The sequence below is a fragment of the Chlamydotis macqueenii genome, chromosome 10 (genome assembly GCF_036417535.1).
Source record: "Chlamydotis macqueenii isolate bChlMac1 chromosome 10, bChlMac1.mat, whole genome shotgun sequence".
Lineage (NCBI taxonomy): Eukaryota > Metazoa > Chordata > Aves > Otidiformes > Otididae > Chlamydotis > Chlamydotis macqueenii.
The window spans coordinates 9,962,202-9,989,553 of NC_141565.1; the positions used below are offsets into that span (position 1 = coordinate 9,962,202).

The 27,352-nt window shown below is 36.3% G+C and overlaps 1 protein-coding gene and 1 long non-coding RNA gene across 3 annotated transcripts; one reads left to right on the forward strand and one right to left on the reverse strand.

Moving 5' to 3' along the window:
• On the reverse strand, window positions 1-27,352 carry DENND6A (DENN domain containing 6A). 2 transcript variants are annotated; one of them, XM_086755239.1, is made up of 20 exons: window positions 27,167-27,352; window positions 24,000-24,038; window positions 23,863-23,905; window positions 20,167-20,279; window positions 19,066-19,146; window positions 18,577-18,682; window positions 17,267-17,346; window positions 15,720-15,782; window positions 14,981-15,036; window positions 14,514-14,636; window positions 14,241-14,336; window positions 10,825-10,919; window positions 8,949-9,014; window positions 8,790-8,854; window positions 8,064-8,153; window positions 4,795-4,848; window positions 4,605-4,714; window positions 3,976-4,078; window positions 2,390-2,464; window positions 1-1,894 (listed from the first exon to the last, which is right to left on the reverse strand). In XM_086755239.1, the coding sequence occupies exons 1-20, from the start codon at window positions 27,347-27,349 to the stop codon at window positions 1,763-1,765; spliced, it is 1,773 nt and encodes a 590-aa protein (XP_086611365.1). In that variant the 5' UTR covers window positions 27,350-27,352; the 3' UTR covers window positions 1-1,762. The 2 variants fall into 2 exon arrangements, with proteins under 2 accessions (XP_086611365.1, XP_086611366.1); XM_086755240.1 differs by lacking the exon at window positions 14,514-14,636.
• On the forward strand, window positions 4,012-23,849 carry LOC147599528 (uncharacterized). Its single transcript, XR_015259520.1, has 3 exons — window positions 4,012-4,081; window positions 21,503-21,641; window positions 23,201-23,849. It is a non-coding gene; the product is annotated as an uncharacterized LOC147599528 (long non-coding RNA).

The window sequence follows — 27,352 nt, forward strand, 5'->3', positions numbered from 1 at the left end:
TAAAAATCAAGCTCTTTATTTTCTTTTACAAAAATACATATTTGCAGCCATGTGATAGTTATCATAGTTGTTACCAGTTTACATGGTTCCAAGAAACTACACAGTGCTCCAGGTTAAATATTTAAGATAATTTAGTATTAGAACGGCCACTTATTAATTTCTGGATTAGAAATGCTGTTCATCAGTGTGCGCAACAAAAATCTGCAAGTTAGACATTAATGCTGAAGTGGTGTAGTTTAAGTCACATAATAGATACAGTAAACTTTTGGTCATGAGTAATTGTATACAAACCATAAACAGTATTAAAATACATATTTCCATAAAAATACCGTTGTGACACTTGATATCTAAATAAGACATTTTTAGAAAGATGGTATGAAATATTTATCATACAAAAGCATATTCTTATAGCAGGATTATGCTGTAAGTTTTAAAAATTCTACCCAAGCACTCAAAAGCAGAATTTTTTTTTTCAACTGTGATCCACTTGTCATATAAAAGTGTATGCTCTATGTACACTAAGCCATTAAGTTTATTCTACTTGAAACTGGTCAAAATACAACACTGCATGTGGAGCAGCTGAGTTCTTATATACCACTGAAGCTTGTTCAAGAAGATAAACATCACATTCTTGTTGCTTAATATGCAAGATAAAATTACTCTTTATGCATGTCTGCAATATGCATATACTGAGAATAATTTCGTGCTACAATCTTTTCTTGCCACAGTTTGACCTTTCCATAGGCTTTTTTTCAGCTGAGGCCAACATCTCCCTCCAGCCCCATTACCTCCTCAAAAACCCTCCTGGTATAAGTAAAAAAAAAAAAGTAAAAAAATATAAAAAAAATTATAAACAGGGGCTGACTGCCATGATGTCCAACTGAAACAGACTGTATCAGCTAACTCTACTGAAATCACCAATTTTACAATCCATATTAGAACACCACTGTGTTTATTTCCTGTGATGAATACTGCATATTTACATTTACACTAGTGATCCACTTTAAATCCTGAATGTCAGCAGTTTAAAACCACTAATTAGTACACAATTACTTTATATTTAAGGCATGTGAGTAAGAGCACCCTAATTAGCTGACACTGAATGGAGGAGACTTCTTTTCAGGAAATTTTTGTCAGCTGCCTTCTCTTCTTTAAAGATGCTAAATGAATATGGTTTTGGAAAGATGGTAAGAAGGAAAAAAGTTAAGAACTGACCGGATTATTTCAGCTGTTCCTTAAACAGTTTTGAAAGCAATGATTTACAAGTAAAATACCTCAACTATAATATATTCTGACCAAGCCAGTTGGGCTTATTACTAAATGAAAACTAAAATAGAAAAAACAAACAAACAAACAACGAAACAGAAAGAAAAGCAATCAGATCAACATCAACAGGACAGTACAGGATCGATATTGCGTACCCCTGAGTTAACAGGATTGGGTATAGCAGCACCAATTAGAAAACATTCTGCAATGCCAGCACTGCGCCGTGGTCCTATGCTGTGGTACAGTTTCATATGCCCACAGATATTCCTTTAAGAGCACTTATTTAAAACATTATAAGACACAGGAATTCCTTTAGTTGCATTGGTATTTAAGTGGAAAAATACAGTGAAAATAGTATAGTGGGCTATACTATTAGTATAGTCCCTTCGTAGTGTGAATATACTATTTAGAGCTGTGTTCTGAAGTTGGTAAGCCACTGTCTTCTGTGAAACTACACTTGCCTTTTGTTTTCTGCACAAAAGCAGCCCAGTATAAATCACGTTGTGCCGGTTTTGAGCAAGATGTCCTGTAAGTCATCTGGAAGTGTTAGTATAATATCATTGATGTGTGTCTGCAGCTTTTTCAGTATGTCAGTTTTCACAGGAAGCTGTTCTCTGACAGCCTGCAACTGCAAAGGTACAATAAAACATGATTTCTACTAAAAATGCAAGTTTAGCTTAAGACACACCAAAGGTGACATATTAGCAAATCTGGCAAATAAATTCCTCATTTGCTGACTAAGTAGGCATCTGGACAACAGCAGGTTTCCTCAACAACCACACAAGAGCATGAGCTAACACTAATTTGAGCTTTTGTTAATCGCAAGAAAGCTTGGTTTTCTGCTTCTCTGAGGATTCAGCCTTGCTCCCACTCAGATCAGTCACAAAGTTACAACTAGTTTTAAAAAAACAAATCAGTGTAATGCTTTCAGCATAGCTGGGAGGTTAGCTAACTCTTCAGTCATGGCTGAAATGAACTAGTTTTGTATTAAAAGCCTCCATGACTGATTCCTTGAGCTACCTAGATCTTTAAAAGTGTTTTAAGTACTTGTAAACACAACTATATAATACTTTTATTTAGTTAAGTCAGGCACATTTGAGCCATGTTAGATTCAGTTACTTACCAGTTTATTCTTTAGCTTTAAGACAAGATCCACCGTTTCTACTTCAGTATGCTGCTGACTCCAGAAAACTAAGTTCTGAAAGAATAAAAATTAATCATTGAAATATTTATGGCCACATACATAATTTTCAATAGTAGTATTAATTTACACCTACTGCTCAGAATGGGTCTTCTCCTTTCCCTTATTCTCATGCCATTTACTAAACTCATTTCACTCATGTACTGTCTCTACTGTGAACTGCAAAATCTGCTTTATTTGCGTACTTGCCCAGGACTTCGCAAAACAGGAGACCAGGACACAAACACAATACAAACAAATAATAATTTTAAAAACATACCAAACAGGCTTAGTTTCAAAAATAGCATCTACAATGCAAAATGTGAGGGAATGTTTACCAAATCAGATCCGCCAGCACAATGGAATACTAGAACAGTGCCAGGCAGCACTTCTTGTTTCTAGGGCATTAAAGGAGATCACATAGTCGATAACTAAAATACAGTAATTAAAGTGAATTTTCTTATGGAAGTTCCCTTCCCCTACGCCTTTCCTATTCACCTATTTAATATATTTGCTCATCTACAGAAAGATGTTAACACTTGGATCAAAAGAAAAAGCTAATACAGAGCAGTCTTAGTCATAAATCTGCAACACATTCCCTTTTCTTTGCAATAAAGTTAATGTAAAATACAATTGGATAGATTCTAGGTGATATAATTGACTAACTATTGCTCTGAAAATTATTTGGGCTGCTCTATTTGATCCATCTATTTGGGTTGCTACAATGTACTGTTTGGGAATTGACAAGCCAACGGAAAAAAAATCAATGGCTTTTTAAAAATAACTGTCTCTTTTTTTTTTTGTTTGTATTAAAGCCGTGGCGTTGACTTATCTTTTTGTTCTCCCTATTCCCTCTTTAGCTGTACAATCTCTTCTCCTCTTGTAGTACCTTTCTTTATCAGCTGTTCCAACTCAAATTATACTGATACCCGCTTCAGCTTCTTAGGTAAAGAATGGATCTTATAACATAAAATCATTTATGTGGGATTTTGTTATAGAGCAATAAACAGATTTCACTTTTCAGCTTCCAGTTACTACGGATTGGTTGTAGGCTTATTTACTATTCATATCTAATTAGTTGTCAATTTTCTATGGTACTCACCAAGTTTATACCTTCCAAGCTACAAACTATATCGCATCTAAAAATGTGTTGGAACACCAAGGAAGGAAGTTGAATGGAATATCTTTATCAAGTAAGAGGAAAAACATTGTGGTTTGTTTTTTTTCCCAGGGGGAGGGCTATTCAATTTCAAAATACACAACAAAAATGAAAAAGAACTAAAGGTACTTTTTACAAATGATGACAGTTGTTACAAAACAAGAAATGAACTGCATTTCATATTGTTCTCTTTCACTATGTTAGTTCTAGCTTGTACTTCGTTAACAAATTAATGTTTCACTAGACCTGACTTGACAAAATTGTCAACATTTTCATGTTCAACCAATGAAAACAGCAGGAGTAAAACCTGAGTTGAGGGAGAATATATTTTTATTACAAGATGATAAATATAATCACACATTTTTCTAACCTCATTACAGAGTGCTTCTAAATGAAGGGCCTCCAACTTCTGCGTCATTTCTTTCTGCCGGCTCCTAAACCAACCATCAAAGTTGGGCGATTTCAAAAAATGCCTGGTAAAAGACCAAAACAAAACACATTCTATACTTTAGTTACAATTTTGATAATACTTTGTTTTCTATATCATTAAATGTAATTATTCTATATCATTAAATGTAAATTGAGGTTGAAGAAGATATTAGGACCCGTTCTCTGTTTACTTTCAAAGGGTCTGAAAGACAATAATGATCAGGAATTTTGTCAGGAAAAAAGCAAGGCTCAGTCTGAAATAACCTGATTTTTATCTGTGTGTTTGATTGGAAGGAGAATTCAAGTTAGAACCAGAAATAAAACCACAAATAATACTGGTATAGAGACCTATGGTATTAGTAGCATCTTACGAAAGCCATTAACAAATTACAGAGAAACAGATTTAAGCGAGTAAAGTATACTGAACACTATAAATTCCTATTAAAGCATATATTCTAAAAGTAAGTCTTACTCAAATCAATAATAAGTTTGCTCAGGAGAAGAGCATTTGTATTACTCATTTGTCTTCATTGATATAATTTATTTTTTTATGCTGATGAAAGAAATGACCTGTAAAGTCCTATCCAGTCTCCTTTTAAACCTGATGTGAGCTGTGGTCCTGCTTTTTCCAGTGTCTTCATGAAGTCATCTTGGCTAAACTGCTTCAGCTGTGGTGGACTCTATGGAAAGAAAGATTAGCATACCATAACTATTTTCTCTACTCACCAATTTATAGCTCATTCAAATAATATTTCCTTACCTTCCATGGTGATATGCATTTTTGCAAAGGCATTAGGCTTGCCACATAACGTTCCTAAGGAAAGGCAAAAGAAAGGTTGGTTGCATAACCGATATTAAAGATACACTGTCCACGTGTATGTTTACTTATCACTTGTGACCACAGCATTTTCTCTTCTAAGTATTGGTACAGGGTGTGGTCATGCATATTTACCACATGAGAGCGTAACAAGGAGCTTATCTAATACCATTTGTACTTCCCAACTATAGAACTTTACATCAGCAAGATTCAAGAAGGACATGAGGGAAAGGAGGATAGGAAGCAAACAAATACATGGAATATATATATATATATATATATATCCTGAACTCCAGCCACTAGGAAACAATCTCTCATTTCTTTGGTGACAGTCCACGGGTACCTTCATATCACAAGTGGTTCCAAACAGAAATCTCACATTCTATCAAGTATTTGGAAGTGATTTTCAGAGTTCCTCACGCAAACACTAAATGCAGAACTAACCTACAAAACACTGTATCAGCTGTGGGCATCTCTGCAGTAGCAACGCTTGGCAAAGGCACAGGTAGAGCCCCAGTGGGCTAGGTAACATACCGGCGGTGGAGACATTTCTCAGCAAGGCCACTGCTGAAGCTTAAGGTCGGATGAGAGGAAGCAGCTCCACCTTGCCAGCTCACACAAGCACATCAATATAAGCTACTACATTTTGAAAGTGTTTGTATGCAAATGGCCATAAGTTTTGATCCCTGAACATAATTAGCTTCAGTTCCTTTGTTTTTTCAAAAGACAGAAATAGACTTTTCATAATGTTACTGAAGCACAGAGAATAAAAAGGGTGGCTTCACTCTGTAAATTTAAAATTTGTGACAGAAAATATGTTAAGTTTTTCGCTTGAAGTTTGAGCAAGATGGGGGGGAATGGCAAGCAAAGGTTTTAGATTCACCCTACATGCCCATTCTGTCTCAAAAGAACAGGAGAGAAAAAACCAAATTTTAAGGAAAAACTCCTCTAATCATTAACACTGAAGGAAAAACAAGTGTCTAGGGATGGCCCAGTTCTTGCAGACAGAAATTGGACCTGATCATGCGTACTCTAAAATGATGAAAAGTTCAGGTCATCCACAAAAAGTGTTCAGAGAGCTCAGAATGGGGCAGCTGATATGTAAATATCCAATGCTTGACATATCACTTCCCAGTTTTAAGCACTTGCCCAGAAAAATCACATAGAACTTTCTGGGTTGGTGAAGTCCACCATTACTCGGACTTAATACCTCCAAATGCTAGGTAAGAGCATATTAGAACATATTCATCATTACCTTAATGCACAAATTAGAAAACAGATGACAAATTTCCATTTCAATGCAAGTCAAAGCCTACAAATATGCACGGATTCAGCAACCTAAACATCATATTCATTTGTCAGCATAAAGGTGTATCAGGAGCCTGCAAACACTACAGCAGGATTTCAATTTACAGGACAGGTAAGTTTTCACTATTAGATATAAATTCCTATTTTAAAATTTGTTCCAGCAAATTGAGATCTCTGTTCAGAAGAAAAAAAAACATAAATCCCTGAACATTAAGTATTCCAAACTCTGCTGACTGGTTAGAAATCAGACAAAATTTGCTCCCTGACTTTGGCTTAGAGATTTGAACAGGTGAAGTACCATGTTTAGAGAGCAAAACATCAGGTATCTACCATTTCCAAAACAGCATGATGTTGTACAAGAAAATACCCCGATCCACTGAAAAACTATTCTCTGTACGATGCCCTGATGTAAAGCAGATGTATGTCAACATTCAGTGATAGTCTCCCCTTTGTAAAATGGTAGTAACATCCTCTAGAGTCACCTGAATTTGCAGAGTTTCCTCAGAATCTGTTTAATCACACCTAAAATCAGAAGAAAGCACCACCCAATAAAGCAAACTTTGAGAATCATTCTTTTACAGGAACAGCATATAGAAACTGCTGGGAGGAAAACAGAAAGTCTTGAGATTTGCTCTCTAGGAACCAGTCTCATGAAACTCTGAGAAAAAAACCAAACCAGCTTATCACTAACAGACAAAGATAAAACAAAAAAAAAAATCAGAAGGAAAATTCCTGAACAGAAATTATGGTTGAAGGTATTAGATTCCACTAGTCTCACTAGGAACCTTCAGATTGCTGGGCTCATCTCTACTGTAGTTTAGAACAAAAACTGGACGCTCTGAGGTTGACTGCAAAGGAACAAAACCAAAATCAAAACAAACAAACAAACAAAAAATCCCAACAAACAAAAAAAACCAAAACCCTGAAAGCTTTCCCTGTTGTTTTGGGATGTTCCCCGCAATGTATAACTGTGTCTGGTTTATGGCCCAGCAGAGCAGGACTGAGAAATGGCAGATCATCATGAAAATGGCTTACACTCTAAAACCTAAGGCTTAGGGAAAGAGCAGTACTGTACGTGATCATTGCAGTCACCAGAGATCTAGAAGCTGAATTTATTGCCTCTAAGGAAGACACAGCATGAGGATAATAATCAAAGCCTTCTCACATTCATCTTTGAGTTTATGATCTAGTAAAGATGTCTGTACATGCAATTTTCCCCAAGGATATTTAAGTGTTGAAATAGCCATAGTGTTTGAAATAGCTAAACAGTCCCAGCTCCTTCAGCCTTTCCTCACAGGAAAGATGCCCCAGAGCCTCAGTCATTTTAGTGGACCTTTACCGGACTCTCTCCAGTAGCTCCATCTTTCTCTAGTTCTGGGGAGCCCAGAACTGGACATGATACTCCGGGTATAGCTTGATCAGGGCTGAATAGAGGGGAAGGATCACCTCCCTCAACTTGGTGGCAGTACCCCGCCTAATGGAGCCCAGGATACTATTGGCCTTCTTTGCTTCAAGGGCACATTGCTGGCTGATGTTCAATTTCATGTCCATCAGGACCCCCAGATCTTCTTCTGAAAAGCTGCCTTCCAACCTGGTGGCCCCCAGTATATACTACTGCCTAGGTGCACGACTTTGCTGTTTCTTTGCTGAACTGCATGAGGTTCCTGTCAGCCCCTTTCCCCAGCCTGCTGAGGTCCCTTCAAAGAGCAGCACAACCTTCTGGTGTATCAGGCATTCCCCTCAGTTCTGTTCCATCAGCAAACTTGCTGAGGCAACATGCTGCCCTGTCATCCAGATGTTGAACAGTACCAGACCCAGTGTTACTGGACTCATTCAGTCAGGCTAACACCAAAAAAGCCACTCCATATTACATATGTAAAAACATGATTAGTCTAAGAACTTACTAATGGAATAATGAAGCTTTCTGTCAATTCCAAAAAATACCGCCGAAGAATCACACTCTGTGCTTCTGTAGGACGTTTCTGTTGTACACCCTTAAAAAAAAAGATAGAAAATATCACAATAAGTCTTGTTACCTCAAAATATGTAAATAGTTGTGGTATTTTTTATAAAATAATATTTATTCCAGTGTTTCCGTATTCATTTGCCATAAACTTACGCATAACACCCCCTACCCTGAACCATGAAAGGCAAGCAATAGCGTCAAGTTCTTGTACACAGATACTCATCCCTTCAATTGCCAATTTTTAATTTTCATGTCAAGAAAGTCAAGGAAAGAAAAATTTCTATTAAAAACTTGTACAAATCAGTTGAAGTTTGGAAGTTCTGATTATTATACACCTCATGTGCGAGATTTCTAGATCAAAGAGACTAGAGGTGGATAGGAGAGGGTGGAAAACCCAGAACAGATGAACCGATCAATCACTTCAGTTCTCTAAATTATTAAGATAACTTTTTGAGTTCTACCATTCATGTTGTTACAGAAACTGCTAACAAGGCAGCAGTCTTTCTTCTGCAATGAGGGTGTATACCCATCTATTCAGTTATGAACTGGGGCAAAGGAATCAAAACCTAGTTTAATTTCAGTTACACTGAGCTCAGCCTTAAATGAAAACACTGTACAACAGTACACAAAACAATTTCCACTAAAAAGAGACTTGCAGTATTACCTTTTGTAACTGTTTAACGATTTCTTCATCTCTGTTCAAGTACGGCTTGTAAGAGGTATAAACACCTAAAGAAAAAAAGCAGCATATAGCCAAAGGAAAAATGGGATATGCTTTTTAAAATTAAAATACTGGTAATTTAACTTTAATGCAACTTATTACCAGGTTTGGAGTCCAAAGTTTTTAGGTTCTTCAGTTTTTTCACTTTCACCTGCTTTGGAACTTCACCTGCCAAAACATTTAAAGACACCTTACTTGAAATCTCCATCCCTGTTACTAGATACTACAGTCAATGTGCTAACCATTACACTGATTTTTAGAAATGGATACTTTTATTTAGAAGACACTTTAATATTGTCAGAAGCAGTAGAAACACTGACAAGCACCCAAGTGTATATCCAGAAACATCCAGTAAACATACTAACAGCAGCATACAGGTTTTTCACTTTATATAAGGGTTCCCTATTGAAAAGAAAAAGAACAACAACAACAAAAAACCTCAAAACCAAACAAAAAAACCCCAAAGGATGACCTGAATCAAAGCAGCCAAAGAAAAACACTGACTATATGGCAGTGAATGACCGTTTCATTAATTTCAAATTTTATTCAATCTTCCTTTGCTCCCCTTAGGGTAAATGCTTTCAGGAACAAATCTTTAGTACCCTGGCCAAAATCAAAATTGTATGTAAGAAATTTAAAAAGTAGCCATGTAATATATCTTGTAAGAAAGTGAATTTAAGTCTCCTTCTCCACAGGCCAAACTAAAGTTTTTTCATTTGTTTTTCAAATATATCCTTCTCCAGCCAGAAGACCCTAAATCCTGTTAACAATCTTGCAGCCTCAGCAGAGCCCTCCTCTTAGATCTAGCTGGATGCTCGACTTCAGAAAAGGTAACAGTATAAACTGCTATTGAAACTTCAGAGTGGGGAGAAAAGGAAAATTACAAAAACTCAACAAAGAAAAAAAATCACAAGCCCTCTCTTCATTCCTAAAGAAATAAAACTTATATTTTTAATGGCAGGTCAGATAGATACATCTCTAGAAGTTCCTGACTAAGCATTTCACATAGCTGCATCAAAACTTCAGAATTTCATACCTGAAACTGTATATCAAATTTGAAGGCCATCTGTGCATACAGCTTTACAGAGGTTTAATAGTTTAATTAAGACTTTATTTTCCAAACCTTAACTACACAGCAGCTGGCTAATTCCTCCCCACACAACCTCAAACCCCCAAAGGCATTATGAAGCATGGACAGGCATTATATTTTGAAGTAAACCAAAATATTGCCTAATTATACTGAATACAGTACGTAATCCTTAATTAATGCAGTATATTCAGAAACTGAACCTAACTTATTCTACAAAAATGAATTTCATTGTGTATTATCCTAACTGGATATTTATGCATTCCCATTTTCAGAACAGAATACTAAACCTGTCACAACAGCTGCATTCAAGAATTTCATCTAATAATTAGAGTACTGCAGTATTTTATTACAGGCTAGCAACTGATGTGTTATCTAAAAATTACACTAAAATTCTACTCAATCATGTAAAGAAATAACCCAACTTGAACAATTAATAATTACTTGAATATTGCCAGATTAGAAAGATACTATCAAAATATTGTCAAACAACTTTTTATATTATTGTAACATTCAAACTTAGCTATCACATGGGTTTTACTTTCTAGGCACTTGCTGACTGATTTATTACACTCTACTCATCCTAGAATTAACATCAGCAATAAACGATGTTTTTCATTTTAATACCTTAATGGTAGAGATAAAAAAATAGACTGTGTGAAAGGTAAAACATTATTACTAATGAATATTGCTATCTTTTCCATTTAATACATTAGAATTGGCAATACAAGACAGTACTCAAGAGTCTAATTTCACTTGACAGATTTAAATCCATGAGGATTTGGTTAATGTTAAAATAAATTAACTGGACTAAATTACATATGTTTGCAAATAAGTAAGCACACAGTTAGATCTTGTCACACAGGATTGTAGAAAATATTTGTACTTTACCTGGAAGTTTAATATCTCCAATTCGGATAATGTGAGGCCAATGCTGAAGTGTTTTAGCAAAAAAAGGATTTGTCACCCCTAGAATGACAGATGGTCTAGAAAAAGAATGACAATGTTTAAAACATGACAATAAGAGCTTCTGTCTTAATGAACAGAAGCCGACTAATTCTTAACCTGAAATTATTTTCCTTTTGTATTTATAAGCTACGCTTTAAGTCGCACATAAAAGCACAGAGTATTTATCAAAGTTCAAGTTTTAGAAAATAGCAAGACAGATGTATCTTGAAGTGCAAATGGTAGTGGAGAATAAAAGTGTCACCTGCTTAGACTCTTGGCTAAATTCAGCCCATTCGCAGTGATGAGAACAGGCTATTATCTGATTATTATTATTTTTTTTAATGAGCAGGAATCTAACTCATATTTGAAAGAGAAATTGCTACTTTTCAAGGTTTGATTACAACAAACTTTCAGTACATCAATGTGCACATCAACATGACTGCTGTTTGTATGGGACTTCTCAGTAGAGCTACTGCTCAGATGACATGATTAAAAAAAAAAAAAGACACTTAATACCCTATTTTCTTCACAACATTTCAGTGTTCTTGGTAAAAAGCAGTTATCAAGTGATGAAGTATAAGCACATTAACAGGATTGTGCCCAACCTCACAACTGTCAGGTTTTTTTGGTCTACTCTGTGCTTGGAATCTGGCTTTGAGGATGCATAGGGACCCCTAGAGAACAAGAGTTAGTAAGAGCTCAGGGCTGTTGCTACAGCATAGGGATGCAGAATTTGGGATTTATAGCACTAATATGATGAAATATCAACATATTTTTCAGAATAATGGCTGCTATCCACTTTACAGGCAAAAGTTAGCTAAGGAGGCAGTATAACTGCAAGCCTCATTCAAACTGCCACGTTAAAAATAGGTTATCATAATTTCTTCAGATTGGTTTTAAAAGTCACAAATTTTAACACTTTCCATACATCATTCTTAAGTTTCCTGTTTCTCAGGGCAAGGTGGGGAGAGAAACAACAAGTAAACTTTCTTTAAACTTCCATTCAACTCTTCCACCTACGTCATGGAAGCAACTGGGCGTCAATTTCTATGTTAACCTATAAACATTTCTGACTTTCATTCCTCCCTCCACTTGCTAATTATAACCATATATATATATACACATATATATATATGTATATGAACTCATTAGGCATTCACAGATAGGACAAAAATCAGACCATGCAGCTCTGTAGCTTAGTAGAAAGTCTGGCCTACAGCAATAGCCATTTTCATCTATCCATTCCACCTCAGAATGAGCAGCATGAAATCGTATTCATTTCTCAGAAGTCTTTTCTTGCCTGTCACTGACTCAACCTTCGCTAAAAAAATAACTTCCGAGTCCTCCTGCTGTTCAAGTATGTTCAACTGAAAACATTTTCTTCCAGATATTATATATTTCCCCCACTCATTTGAATTCAGTTTCTGTATTGTTTGCTGCTTCTATAATCCTGTTAAAACTAATTTACATTATTAATTTAAATTCACTGGGATTTGCAAGTGTTGTTCATGATTTTTCAGTGTTACCATACATAATTTACAGTCTCTCCTCCAAAACAATGACGAAGACCAGTGTCCATAAAAAGGTCTCAACAGATTCCTTTGTTGTACTCTGAGAAAATCAATTTAAGATGTTTTTGTCTTATCTTCTTTTCACAGTCATGTCATAAGAATCAACATAAGAAACAAACTGAGACTCAAAAGAACCCAAACAACATGCACTCTCCTTCTCCCTAAGAATGGGTCAAGTTTAACCTAACTTCACCCAACTATTAAATTTTCTCATGCCTATTTTGCGTGAACCAAAAAGCAAGTTTCACATACAATTGGTTTGAACCAATGTACACAAATTTACATTGTTTCACTAACTGGAGGGCTAAACATCGAGGGTTAAAGTCAAATAAGGCTTTCATTTACACACGTACACAAAAAAAAAGTCTCCAGATCAAGGTAAACAAGTAGCAAATAATGAGGAATATTGTTTCACTGCTTCTGGTGATATAATAGCAAGACTTGGTAAGATACTTGGTCACTTTTAGGAGCCTTAATCTATTGTATTTACTAGAACCAATTCTGATTTGAAACCACTGAAGTAATTTCTGAAAAGGCACAATAAGTCAAAACTTTGAGATGAAAAATACTCCTTGCTCCCCTCTCACTAAAGGTGATAAAATAAACAGAATCTGTATCATCTGGATTCTTCCCCTTCTCAGAGCCACTGCTTTAAAAGCCTCTTTCCGATCTTTCCAATTTTTTTTGTTTTCGATAAGAAAGCCAGAGCAATTATAGCTCTATTTCAAATACTAACGTACATACTGAACAACCTTTCTATTTTGCTACAGAGCAGCAGATGCAATTTTTAAGCATGAGTTACTGAAGTTTAACCAAATTGAACTATTTTTAGAAATTAAATTACATACTGTATAACCATTCCCATGGAATACAAGCTAACATAATGCCTATGTTTGTATGTTTTTCTACTGCTCCATCTCTAGCAATACTTTTGTTAAGAGGAAAAATACAGTAGAAAACACCAATGAAACAAACAAAAAACCCACCAACACAACAACCATTGCCTGTTCACACACTAGAAAAAAAATTGTTTATAAAAACATCAGTGAATCTAACACATGCACTTAATTCCCGAATCAAGCTGTATATTTAAACAGCATGTAATAAGAAATACTGGAGATGTATGCTCTCAATGTAAGAGTGGGATTTTAAAACAAAAAAAAAAAAAAAAAAAAAAAAAAAAAGGAGGGGGGGTGGGAAGTGTGTCCTTAAAGTAATTTCTAATATAATTGTTTTTATAGACTCGTGGTCTTATTTCTTACATGTGGAATTATTTACAATATTTTTCTAACAGATTTAGTGAAGAGATACTTACTTTTAAAATTACTGTCTCAACTAGGACACCAACTGGATTAACTTTACAAAACAGCTCTATGGATGCTGAATTCTATAAGTCACTTTGTTTAGTAATTGCTTAAAAATAAAAACAATTACAGAACAATTTCCCAAGGAGCTACTATGGAGCTGGTATTGCATAGACAACCCCTTATGAAAAAGCAAAATTTTCTTCCACTTTCATATTTGCTGTTTTACTTATTCTGTACACAAGTATCCTATGAAGTTCAAGTGTAGTTTAATTATGACATTGTTTCATAACTTCTTTATCCTATCTAACTTGAGGGAAAATGTGCTAACTACTGCACTCTGCAAGATAAATCTTATAAATAAGGAGTCTAAAAGTGTTCTCTAATGATAGAAATTCAGAATAGTTAAGCAGTATCTTAAAACGGATTTATGGTTACAAGTGGCTTTGAGCAACACTGTCACAACATAGTTTGATTTACTTACGGGGCTTGTGTGCGAGTTGTATATTCTTTGAATTCACTGTCATGTATGGTAAAGTATGGCCTGAAATCACTGCAGTACTTTAATGGTGAAATACAACTGCAAGGTAGAAAGAAGACAAACTTGTTGTATGCATACAGTGGAAAACTTCACAAAAAACCCAAGCAAATCTGAAATTTACAATGCTTTGTTATACTCAGATCAAATGAAGTTGCATGCAGCTGCAATCGACAATGACTCACTTGGTCATTAGTTAGGAAGCTCCACTACATTTACCTAACAAGTGCCAACACGGTTTCTGAAGATTCTGATGGTGATGGTGCCATCACGACAAGTGGTTCTCCTAGCAGTACTAGTTCCCAAAGCATCTGAATGTGAAAGAACACTGGACAGAAACACCTAAAACCAGATTGAGGTATTTTAATTCACTTAACATAACCAGAAGAAACATGTATTTGATTAAGAACTAGATAGAAAGGAAGTCCACAGTAGTATTTAATAATAATTTGAAAAATATAAAATACTCCTGTAAAATGAAGCATTTAATAAACATGCTGCTTTATTGCAGTTTCAGCCTGCACGTTGTCTGAGTTGTTTTTTTAGCCAGTCTTACAGAAAAAGAATATTAAAACCAATACTGACAAAAGTTAGCTTGTGAGCTATGAGATATGTGTTACAGAACCGTCATAAATCTTTGACTTGTGGGAATTCACAACTAGGAATAAATCAGTCCAAACTCCTACCTGAAAAGATCTACTTCATGAACAGTCGGTAAAGCCATAGAGATCTGAGCATCTGCCTAAAAGACATCGCAATGCTTGTTTTTTAGTCACCAGAATACCTAGGTATTAAATGAAATAGTTTCCCTTGAAGGCTTACAGACAGTAGATGGTATATACCCTGATTATTTACCACCACTGTACTACTGCAGTATGCACTACATTATCTCCATAAGTAACTATTTCTGTGTGCTAAAAGCAAGATTTTCCCCAACACACACCACTTATAGGCAAGCAACTTTCAGTCCAGAAAAGATTCAAAACACTGAAGCTGCTTTTTACAACAGCCACGCAGCAGATGAAGGCACAGATAGATTTGTTTTACATCCATCTTATATGGCTAAAGATTTTTAATTTGGTAGTCAAGCTAAAAAAAAAAAAAAAAAAAAAAATACAGTTTAGTATAGTTTCATGCATTAAAAGGATGTTCAAGTTCAGTAATTGTGTCAGCCAACTACCCTCTCCCAGGAGCTGGACAATCCTCTCCTAAAGTACCTGGGTAACTGGGTTAGAATACCTTTTCTATGAAGAATCCCACTGTAGAATCCTCCACTCCAAGTTTCAAAGACTGTGGATTTCATTATTGTAAAAGTATATGAGGATTTGCTACTAATCTTTTATAAGCAAGTTTAAAGTCAAAGAATGAAGGCAGGTATTTCGCTTCCTCTTGGGGCTATATACAACAGAAGTATCTAATCTCTACCTGGTGCATATTCTGTACTACTGGTGTTGTTCCAGGCTTGTCACGGTATGTTGGAATCCGCAACTTTGAAAGAAAAAGAAAGGCAGACTTTTTTTTTCCTTGTATTGAATTCAACAGAGACATAAAATGCTGACTTACAGACAAGATTCAACATTTAAAGAAGATATAGTACAGTGTGATGCTTAACTTACTCTACAGAACACCCGCATAACAATGAATACACTGCTGAAAACTGTAGATCGTTGCTACAGGAATCAATATGCAATACTATGTAGTACTACAGTGCAAACTGAGTATTAGAATATTAAAATTATACTTCAGTTCAAGAAGACTATCGATAACATTAGTCACAACTATTACAATAATGTCAATAAAAATACACTTAAATGTTGGAAAGAATGATCTGAAATAAGGTTATGGGGTTTTAAGGTAGTATAGAATTGCTTCTAGAAAAAATCCTCTCCTAAAACATCAGACATCCTGGTGGGATGACATAGAATTCAAATACACTGAACAACATAAGTATCTTTTTCTGACCTCACAGAGGGCATCTGTAAGCCTTGAGTACTACAAATTGAATCATAGTGGAAGCCAGTGTGCACAAACAGATAGAATTTATACAAAACAATTAATCTGACTGCCCAAACAGAGTAAAAAACCAGGGACAGTAACACTGAAGATGGTAATTATGGCTTCACTCAGTTTAGGAACACAACTTCAACTCTTATGGATAAGAATGACTGATGAGATAAATGCAGGCAATACTCAAACAAGACATGTCACTCATCATTCTTATCCAGCATCCAGAACATTGCTTTATTAAATCTGTGCTTTCAGAACAGCTTCAGAATCTTCTCCTTCCTATCTCTGGTGATGCACATGTGTCTAGCCATATACTTGAGAGTATCTGCTAAGAATGTATTTCCATCAAATCCATGTAATTGCATTTCATATGAAGATACTATGGCTCCCAGAGGCTCAGTTCTTAGCCACCATTTAATTTCTACAGTTCCTCCCCCTGCACTAGATATAACTTCTCTAATAGGTTTCCCTCAGATGTTTTTCACTTTCACTCAAAATTATCAACAGACTAAGAAATTAATTTCTGGTGTGTGGGCCAAAAGAGCTTTTTCCTTGTCAAACTTCAGAAACAAGAATGATTTTCATCAACATGATTGACTGGAACTTAACTCTCAGTATTTTGAAGTGTTACGTAATGTTTGATTGACAAACATAACTAGCATTAAAGTCTCCTAAAATGCGTATTCCAGAATGAAAATATAGACACTGTAATTAGTAGTTGTATTGAAACAGCTCTTTTCAATATCTGCAAAAATTAAATATTAACCTATGCACCACAAAAGATCCTCCTCTCCCCAGTCAAGGAACCTAATCAAGATCTTCTGGACCTTCACTCTGAGTGGAGTATACATCTATTCCCGTTCTCAAGTATGAAACGGTGAAAACAAGGCAGAATCCAGTGAGTACCTATACAGTAAACGGAGGGGAAAATACCCTCAGAGAAACAAAAGTGCAGGAGTATTTACCTTCATTATAATACCCATAATGGGCAAATGCAGTATTTTCCCTGGAATTGGTGGTGGCCAACGATCAACATCACTACAAACTTAAAGAAAAAGAGCGTAATTTAGAACTAGTTTTTATATGCTATAACCCATGATACTGTAGTCACCCGTGTGCACCCTGGAACTTTGAATTAGTGCTGATAGCTCAAAACAGTCCTACTTATCTCTTCATCACTCTATACTCTAAAGAAGTTTTATAGCCTTTTTGACATTCTTAATGTATTATTTTGTTAGAACTATAAAGGCTTTCATTTCAATAAAACAGTATCCTCTTGTCTTCTATTTTTTCTAGCAACTAAACTCACAATTAGTTGAAGAAATGTTATATGAGAAATCATGAAAGTACACATTAAGAAACACCAAAAAGAACACACACATTTCTTTACTTTAGCTACTCTAGAACAGATAAACACAAGTAGTCGAGGGAAAAGCTAGCTTTCTAGCTTGACTAGAAAGTTTTTCAGCATTTTGTTGTAACTGATTTTGAATACAATTACTAATTCCAGTGGTTTCTGCAGACCTTATATTGTTAATAATATAATCTGTAAAAAAACCCTGCCCATCTGCAGGTGATTAAAAAATACAATCCCTTCATCAAGAATGGTTTCCACAAATTGCTGCTCAGTGAAAGTACAGACACAGATGTTGTATAGGGCAGACACAGTACAAAAGACGACAGCACTTCCAGGGAAAGAGCAAATAATTTTCCCATTTGGCCCTCTCTGGCTTTTAAAGTTCTACAGTAAGGCTGAAGTACCTGTTATCAGTGCTGCTCTGTTGCATTTTCTCACTGGTAAAAAAAAAAAAAAAAACCACAAAAACCAAAACCCCCAAAACCCAAACAAAAAACCTGCACTCAAAATCACATTTGTACAGTTGTTTAACAGAAGTTGTCAGAATGTCCAGGACTCAATTTGTAAAGAGTGTAAATTAAGAACTGCCATCAGCTACTTGTGCTGAACAGCTGGCTCTGAAACATATGACAAAATCCTCGATGTTTTAGGGGGGAGCTTCAGCTCTCCCATAGATAACCTAAAATGGGAATCATTGAATCATTTAGGTTGGAAAAGACCTTTAAGATCATCAGGTTCAACTGCAGGTTAGCTCTGTTCAGTGATCTAGAAATCAAGCCAGTTTGCTAAAGAATCAACCCTCTACTCTACAGAGGATAGAGATGCAAACTAGAACGCGGGAGTGTTGTTTGTTATTTCTCCAAAATAAGTATGTAATTTTATAGGAGCTATTTCAGAACAACATAATAGTATCACTACCTGCTTCCAGGAAAGCGTCACTTTTTTCAAAATATTCTGGTGCTATTTGCTTAAGCATGGTGCGAAAGAGATGGACGTAAGGTAGTTTGCTGATGAGGACCAGTGACTGGAATAAAGAGTAACAAAACAAAAATATAAATTTAAGTTAACCCTTTTCCTCAGTTCTATTGCAGTTCTACTGCTTATCCTCAGAGAAGGTCAAGTGTGATTTCTCTCATACTTGCAAGCTAACCAGACATTTGAGTATAGGCAACTACAAAAAAAACCAACCTCCTGAAAGTTCCCAACTTTTTGTTTCTAAGATTAAAAAAAAATATTTTGTTCTGACTGCACCTGGAACATAGTATAGCTGACGTAAAATTAGACCAATTTACTATAAATCAGCAATGAATTTAGTTAAGAGAGCAAGATAGTCTTCCTGCTCCTCTGAGGTCATTGAAAAATAATTAATTTCTGCATTAATCTTTTCCTAAAAAGAACTGAAATTACCTTCTGGAAGTAACCTCTTTTTAATGATTTGTCTCGAACTTGTCTGAAATATACATAGCCATAGTAATACGCTGGATCCTTCTGCAGAAGAAAGGAAAAAATTCAATACAACAACCTGATACTGCCCTTCTTTCTGAAGCATTAAATATGCATTTTAAAAGCTTATTCCCCTGCAAGCTCAAAATTTGATTACATAGAATGAACTAGAAGGATTACTCTGTTTATTGGCATTATTTTTTTTAGTAAGTACTTCAAAGAGAAAACATCAGTGTGTGGAAACAGCAGTGCCTTCTGGCTTTACTATTTTTATATCTACATTTCCTGACACACCATCAAAGTAAAAATAGAATTAATTTCCTCAGGAATAAATCAACACTCACAAGTTTGCTTTTTACTCAGCAAAGTAGCAGTAAAAAGATTTTAGCAGGGAAAAACCTTAAAGCTCTGACTTGAAAAGATAAATAGCCTTTCAATGGATTACTTTTATAAAACATTCTTGGTGTATTAAGGAACCACACACTCACATTTCAAAGATAAAACATCAGCTTCATCCTTCCTTACAAACAGGAATACAAGTATTTGCCACATGAACAGATCTAAATTGAGCTTGAGAATCAGACTCCCACTAGCATAGTTAAAGGCCTCAATATTCCATAAGAACATCGTCAGAACAACTTTCTGGCCACTAACTCTTTCAGGTAACTGTTCACCCTTCAAAAAATGAAGGGTGGAAACAGAGCGAGACATCTCAATTTTTTTTTTTTTTTAAAAAGTTATCAAGCACTTCAGATTTCCAACAAGGTAATGATTCTTACAATTTGATCTACAGGTTTCTCGTCAGTAACAAAATAAGTCTACTCATCAATTTAACTCCTTGCAGCCCAAAACCCACAGTAAGAAAACTTAAAGAACAGTTTACTGAACTAATTATTAGTTATTTACTATGCTAATAACATGCTACAAGAAAAAAGTTTGCTGAGCTTTGTCTTTCAGGACATCCAGTTCAGAAATTTTGTTTTTCAAGCATTAAATTTAAGCATGAAGACCCATAAATTAAGATTACCCAGAATAAATTAACTTCATTTTTTTCTTATTTCCAACCTTTAAGTAAACCGGTAGATCTCTATCCAATTGGTCCAGAAAACAACACAATGAGACTTTCCTTCCAGGAGACCGTCGAAATCTAAAACAAAACTGTGTGTCCCCAAGACAACCTACATAGGGGGAAGAGATAAACAACATATAGATGTATTCTGAGTTTGAGCCTTGTTTAACATGAGGACTGTCTAGAGCCAAAGCGGTAAAATAGTTGTGGTGCATTTATCTTGCACTGCTATCGTGTCCTACTATTGCAACCACTTATATAATTCCTATTTTTGTAAGCGAACAACTTGGCTTCTTTGTCAACAAGAGCGAGCCTACCTTCAACAAGAAAACTTCACTCTGCCTCACAGTGAGTTTATTAGACCGTCATGTCATTAAGCAGCTCTACTAATGGCTGTCCTCCTACTGTTATTACACATTTCACTGGTCTGCCTGTGTAGTTCTGATTATCTTAACCACACTTCATTTCTCTGTTGAAGGACTGTACTTAACCTTTTTACAATACCAAACAGTTCATACTTAAGTCACACCATAAGAGTGTGTTATGCTGATTTCTCGTAACTCCACGTGCAGGCCTAGCACTCACTGTTTTTGAAAGTTGCAAAATTAACTGCAGGAAACTGAGTGAAAGAGAATATTACTTCCCAGTAATACTCCCAAGGAGTGAAGTTTCCCTTCATTTCTAAAAAAACTAATTTCTTAAAGAAAAACCTAACTAAGTATATTGACTATTTACAGTCTGAAAATAAATTTGGGATAAGTTTGTATCAGATATCAAAGAAACTTTCTGCAGGTGGAATACGAGAACTGAAGTATCAGAACTTGTATCACTGATACTCTCGTGGCTGTGTTCTCGCCATTACAAATGTTGTCTGCTATTAAAAAAGAAGCAGCTCCAAAAAACTTTTAGTTGAAATAGAAGCTGTATAAGCTGAACAGAACGTGCTGTTCACAGGAACAGTGATAAGGGGGACTGCTACAATCTTAAGAACATGCAGGTACATTACTCATTCTAGCAAACTTGTAAAAAAAACAAAAACAAAAACAAAAAAAAAACAAACCCAAACAAAAAAACCCAGCACCCAAGTCCCTTCGGAATGCACCGTTATTAACATGAACAGAAACAGTTGAAAGACAACCTCCTGAGCATTCCAACCTGTGGTAAGCAGGCTGTCTTCACCAGAAGAATGTAAACGTCCATGTAAGTGACTACAACAACCAATCTACTATTAAACTTACAGCTACTGTTACAGCAGTTAAGTTTCCAGCTGGCAAAGGACGCTTGCTTCTCCATATTGAATCTAACTTCTTCATTAGTACTTTGCTCTTACAGCTTTTGGACGTAATTTGCAAAGACCTCCAGGAAAAAAAATCATGAAGTCACTACTGATCATCTGAACTCTTCCCAGCTGTCCTGTCTTACACCTGTCAGTGCTAACTGACTAACAGTAAGGCAGAGCACCATTCTCCAGGTAACTGAATAGACTTAAAAGCTCAATTTCATCATCATCTCTTTCAGACACATACATACAGCTACAGCAACCAGACAGCCCAAGCCCACAGTCAAATTCACTGGCTGTGCAACTGGCAGCATAGATCAATACTGGTATGTTTACAGCATTCAGATTGGAGTTTTAGAACCCCTTGAAGCAGGAAACATACAACGCACCACGACAAAGCCAAAAGTAGCCAAGCACTGTATGATGGGATAACCATCCAGCTTGAACAGTTAACTAAAGCAAGTGCATAGCAATATGGATCCAATCGTAACAAGAAAAAATACAGCATATGCCAATAACACAGCACTAAATATTTGCCTCAAGTTTTCATAGTTAGTTCCCTTCATGCAAAGCAAAAAGAAAAAAAAAAAACCAAACAACAAAAAACCTTATTACAAAAAGCTATACACAGAAGATCTAAAAGTAAACTACCCCTAACTATTAATATGTTGAAATATCATTCAGAATATGACAGCTACTTACTTAACAAGCTCTTCCAGTAGAATTTGAAAAGATTGCTAAATGTCTATTTCTTCAACTATCCACGCAGAAAAGGCAAAAGCATTATTTCAAAGACAACTACTAGGAAACTTAGCTTAAAAGCACAAAAAGTGTCATGATTAAATCCATTTTTCCACCTAAATTCAAGCCAGTACAAGTCCTAGAATTATAACTATTTGTAGCTGTAAAAGTAAAAAAAATTAAAAAAATGAATTAATGTTTTGATCCACAAACACCTAGGAAAGACTGACCTCAAATTTAGATGCAAGCTAGTAACTGCCTTCACTGCTATACTGCACAAAGCTTTTCATGTTATGGCCTATGATGAAAAAATAAATTGTAATGGGTAACACACACTCCTCCCAGTTGATTTCCAGAATGCAGGTTTTACACAGGCAATCCCTTTACATCATTTGAAACTTCAGCCTACTAAGAACAATCAAGAACCTACAGGTTCTCAATAGGGACATTACAAAAAGCAAAAAGATGGTATTTTTTCCTGCTGAAAGAAAACCCTCCATACATACACCTATTCTGTCTAAAATAACTTTACTACCATTCTAATTTAAAAAAAAAAAAAAACAAACTTTTTTTAAAAATCAGCCTTTGTTCCTAATGGATTATTTTGTACCTTCAATACACCTTTTGAAGGTTGGACAGATTTATGGCCATTAAAAACACGAGTAATAAGATACAGTTAGCTCATCTTCTCTTCCAATAACAGAATGAGGCTCTTCCTCTATTTACATAGAAGGTATCCAGAACAGAGAAAACACCTTAATTTTAATGACTTTAAGACAAACAGGAAAAATTAGGCAAGATATTTTGTAAAATTATGTAAGAGAGAGCTCACACACATACTAAAAAGCACTCATCTGCATCACCACATATGAGAGCTGTCATGCTGCACAGCAACCAAAAGCACAGAGTAAGAGCACTTAAAGGGACTAGTCTGTTACTAAAGGTTTTGAGTTTTGTAAAGAAATAAATGTGAAAGGAAGTGTCTGTTGTTCTGCCATATCTCTTTGCAGGTGGTCCAAGTCATCAGCCACATTGCTCCAATTTCTCTCCGGCAGCAGAACAGCAAGTTTAGATTAAGGAACAATTTAGCAAACAGGACCATACACAGCAACAGAAGCATCAAGAATAGAGAAGATAAAAGATAGTCTAGCTTTCCCTTTCCAACTCTTCTAAATGCCTTTGAATTTAAAAGTGATTTTCACTGCTATGAATCTAGAAAATACACATTTACTCCTTTATGAGAAGATGGTTCCATGTCCCTTCCACTTGCTTTATTAAACATTCAAGTTCTGTGCCTACATGTCTCTCTACAATGATAATATTATTACTTTGTTTAAAAGCGAGATTAAGATGTTCACTCTTTACTTGTAAAGTGTTCTGAAACACCTGCATGTGTGTCATTTGGAAGGTCTTATACATTCGCATTCCTGATATTTCACTTAAATTAAAAAAAAAAATTAAAAAATTAAAAAGAGTTATCCAACCTTATCACAATATAGACAATCACAGTTTTACATTGAACATTATTTGCAACTTTTATGCACTGTAATATTAAAGATATTCATTTAAGGATTTAATTTAAAACCACGAATTTATACTGTCTAATTCTATCTTTTTTTTTTAACATAGCTTAGTCCAAAACAGATGACTACAGAGTGAAGGAAGCACTTACCTGAATTAGAATCTGGAAAAGATAAATAGCAGATATTGGTTTTCTAAAGGGTGGGGAAAAGAAGAGACAGTTGTTATATTTCCTGAAATTACTAAACTAAAACCAAGTTATATACTTATAGAGCAACCATGGCTTACCTCTTTATCTGTGAGTTTTGAATGTGGAGGATATATTACCTACAGGAAAAAAGTATTATTTTATTTGAAAATAAACTAGGTGTAAGCACTAAGCTTCTATGAAATACTTTTATTATACAGCCCTTAAATCCCTGCCTAGCCTTAAGCTATTTTCAATGCTGAGCTATTAATATTATGTCTCTGTTCTTATTTTTCATATGCTTTCAAGCAAACTTGATCATCCATCCTTACAAGGCATTTTGGATGCCAGCTGGAGACCATACAGCTACATGAAAAAATTCAGAGCGCTTGAGGTTTTCGGTGCAACAGGTCTCAAAGGAGAACAAGATTAAACCCTGTAGATTTAACTTGTACATATGAAATGCAGTAGATCATTCCACAGAAAGCCAGTAACATGTTATTGTCTGAAATCTGTTGCAACAGATAGTTAGGTGGGAGTAATAAAAATTCAATCACAAACCACCCGCTATATTAATACTAACTCTTAGGACGAACATTGGCCCTAAATGAGAGCTGGGAACTGTGAAAGCTCAAGGAACATACTCAAAAAGCCATGACTTTTGTACTGATAGAAAAAAAAAAAAAAAAGAGTACATTTATTTAATATGTTTGCAGAAATCAAAAACGATGCAACACAATGTAAGACACAGAAGCACCATCATTTAAAAAACCCGGATGTACAAAGTTAGTGACCACGCAAGTAAGTGAGAAAAGAGCAATATGGGAAAGCAGACAAACCTGAGACACTTAAATTTGAGCTAAAATTTCCTCAACCTCCCCCCCCCCCCCCAACTAAAACTACCAAAATGGGCAGCAAAGGAAATTCAAAATAAATGCAAAGATTCCGTTAATTTCCTTTTCCCTCAGTCCTCTATCCAGTGATGCCCAGGCATACAACACACCATTAGTATAACTACAGCTAGAAGTAGGCATATGGGTGGAACACCTGCATACTACATTTAGTAAATCTATCATCATCTTTTACTGATCTCTTAACATTTTCCTGTGCTACCTTAGGCTAAGCAATACACTCAAACATAACTTTTTCAGCAGCTGAATGACGCTGAAATGATGTGCATCTAGCCAGAAGACTGGAGCACAGACCAGACATGAATTCATACTTCTTTTCCTCACTAGCCTGTGTATCTTCCTAGAAGTCGAAGGAAGAGGAAAAAAACCAGTTGTAAGTGCTACCTCTATCCTGTCACATCTGCCCAGCCTTTCCGACCTGCATGGGCCACCATGTCAGAATGACTGGTGATAATGAAAGTAAGCACAGCCCAGGTGAAGTTTTACCAGATTTCACAATGTTACAAACAACCTTACTAAAGAAATGCAAGTAGAAAAGAGCACGGACACCATTCCTGTGACTGCTATGCATGCTGTTCATCATCATCAGGTGTTGAAGATGAAGCTGCCTAGCAAATCACAAAAGCAAAGGGGAAAAGACAACACTGCAAGGGAAACACAGAAAAGCAGAATTAGTGGAGACCACCACTACCTAGTTTCCAAACGTTTGCCTCCACTATCTAAATGACCTTTACATGTATTTTATCCTCCCTCAGAAATAATAAACTAACTTGCTGGACAAGAAACAAAACAAAAAGCTCCATTTGTTTGGTGAAAGAAAATTTACTTGAAAAATGTGGTTACTGGAGGAAATATAACTTCGGTAAGAACTTGGCAACTCTTCCCCTCAAACACAGTCATAGGAGCTTTCTTTTAGAATTGCAGATTTGCAGAACTCCTTCTTTCTGTCTAAGGAGTTTCCAAGAAAGAAAGAAAACATCATCTTTTGTGTGGGTGTGCAACAACAGAAATGCTTGCTTTGCATTTCTGTGTCTTTTAATATTCTGTACTGTTAAGTAACCTAATTGTTAAGGATACCAATTGAAACTAAAAGCTAATTATTCTTCCTGCAGCAACATAAAAAATGCAGGCCTTAGTTATGTAGACATTTTAAGTTTCATTTCATGCAACCATTCAACTAAAATCAATAATACTGTTAACAGAGTTGTTTGCAGACAGGACAGTGGCTAACCAAGCACATTATCTGCTTAAATCACAACTTATAGATAAATTCTTGCCTTTGTTGCTAACAATACCTTATAACATCAAGCAAATATAACTTAGATAATTACCACAGTATGCTGGTTTCCTATTTGCATTTCTCTTGCAGCCAACAATGCATATCAGTTATGTATTTTAAATATTTAATAGCTATAACTTAGTTGAATTTCAGGCCAGTCTGCCAAACATTCATGCATACACCACTTAAACAAACAAACAACAAAAAAAAAACCACGAAGAAAGAAGACATCTTTCCCTGTACACTGTTTGCTGTCCAGTCATATGGCGAACCTGGTGAAACAGGATGTGAAACCGATCCCGTGTTATTTACTCTTTCTAGTTTATTTTTCAGCCCAATCGGTTCCCTAAGGCAGTTCCACATCCAATTTCGTAGGTGTCTGCCTGTTGCACAAAACGGCAAAGAGCAACAGGGGGCTAAAAAACCCTGCAGTTCGTGGCAGCATCCCTAACGCATCATCACAGTTTGACACCCATTTAACGGCGCAAGGAAAACGCTTCTAACACTTACACAAGGTATTCGCGACCTTAGCGACCTGGAGAAAACTGTTCATTATGAAGGCTACTTGCGCTCACATCATTATTATACTCCCTTAAAATCCTTAACAGCGATGTCATGGAAATTAGTACCATCCTTCTGCAAAGCAAGCTGATGATGTATTTAATACAAATCTTGGCACGAGGCGAGAACCATTCACAATGGCTCACTGACGTGACAACCAGCATAATGAAAACAATTGCTTGAAAATAATTAAACTTTCCTCAGGCTCCGTGACAGCTGTCGCGGGCAAAGGCGCAAAAGGTCCCCACACCCCTCCCCAATCTCCCCCCGCCTGCTCAGCCCTCCCCGAACCACCCCCCAGCCGCCTGTTGGGATTTTGCACAATCACATTTCTCTCCGAACGCCGCCGAGCTTCCCCCGCTGCTGTGCAACACCGGCACCAGAGGAAGTGCCCGATTCCGGCGGGGCCCTGCCGCAGAGCCGCCCGCCCCCGCCGGGAACGGTGCCCGCAAGCCCACCCAGGGCCCCGCACTCGGCCGGAGCCAGGCGGCCACCGCGCTCCCGCCGCCGCCCCTACCTCCACGGCCTGGCCCAGCTCCAGGTCGAAGCCCACCACACACACACAGTGCAGCCAGGCCGAGAAACGGTCCCAGGGCAGCAGCGACAGGCACCGCTCCGGTCCATCTGACTCCGCCAGCGCCACCGCTGCCTCCTCCCCGGCCTCCACGGCGCCTCCTGGGCTCCGTTCCCGCAGCGACATGGC

What these genes read in the sequence shown, in the direction of transcription:
- DENND6A (XM_086755239.1), bottom strand. Translation starts at nt 27,349, where the DNA reads ATGTCGCTGCGGGAACGGAGCCCAGGAGGCGCCGTGGAGGCCGGGGAG. An exon ending in AGCTGGGCCAGGCCGTGGAG is followed by an intron (nt 24,039 to 27,166) that starts GTAGGGGCGGCG and finishes TTTTTCCTGTAG; the next exon opens with GTAATATATCCTCCACATTC. An exon ending in ATCTACCGGTTTACTTAAAG is followed by an intron (nt 19,147 to 20,166) that starts GTTGGAAATAAG and finishes TTTCTTCTGCAG; the next exon opens with AAGGATCCAGCGTATTACTA.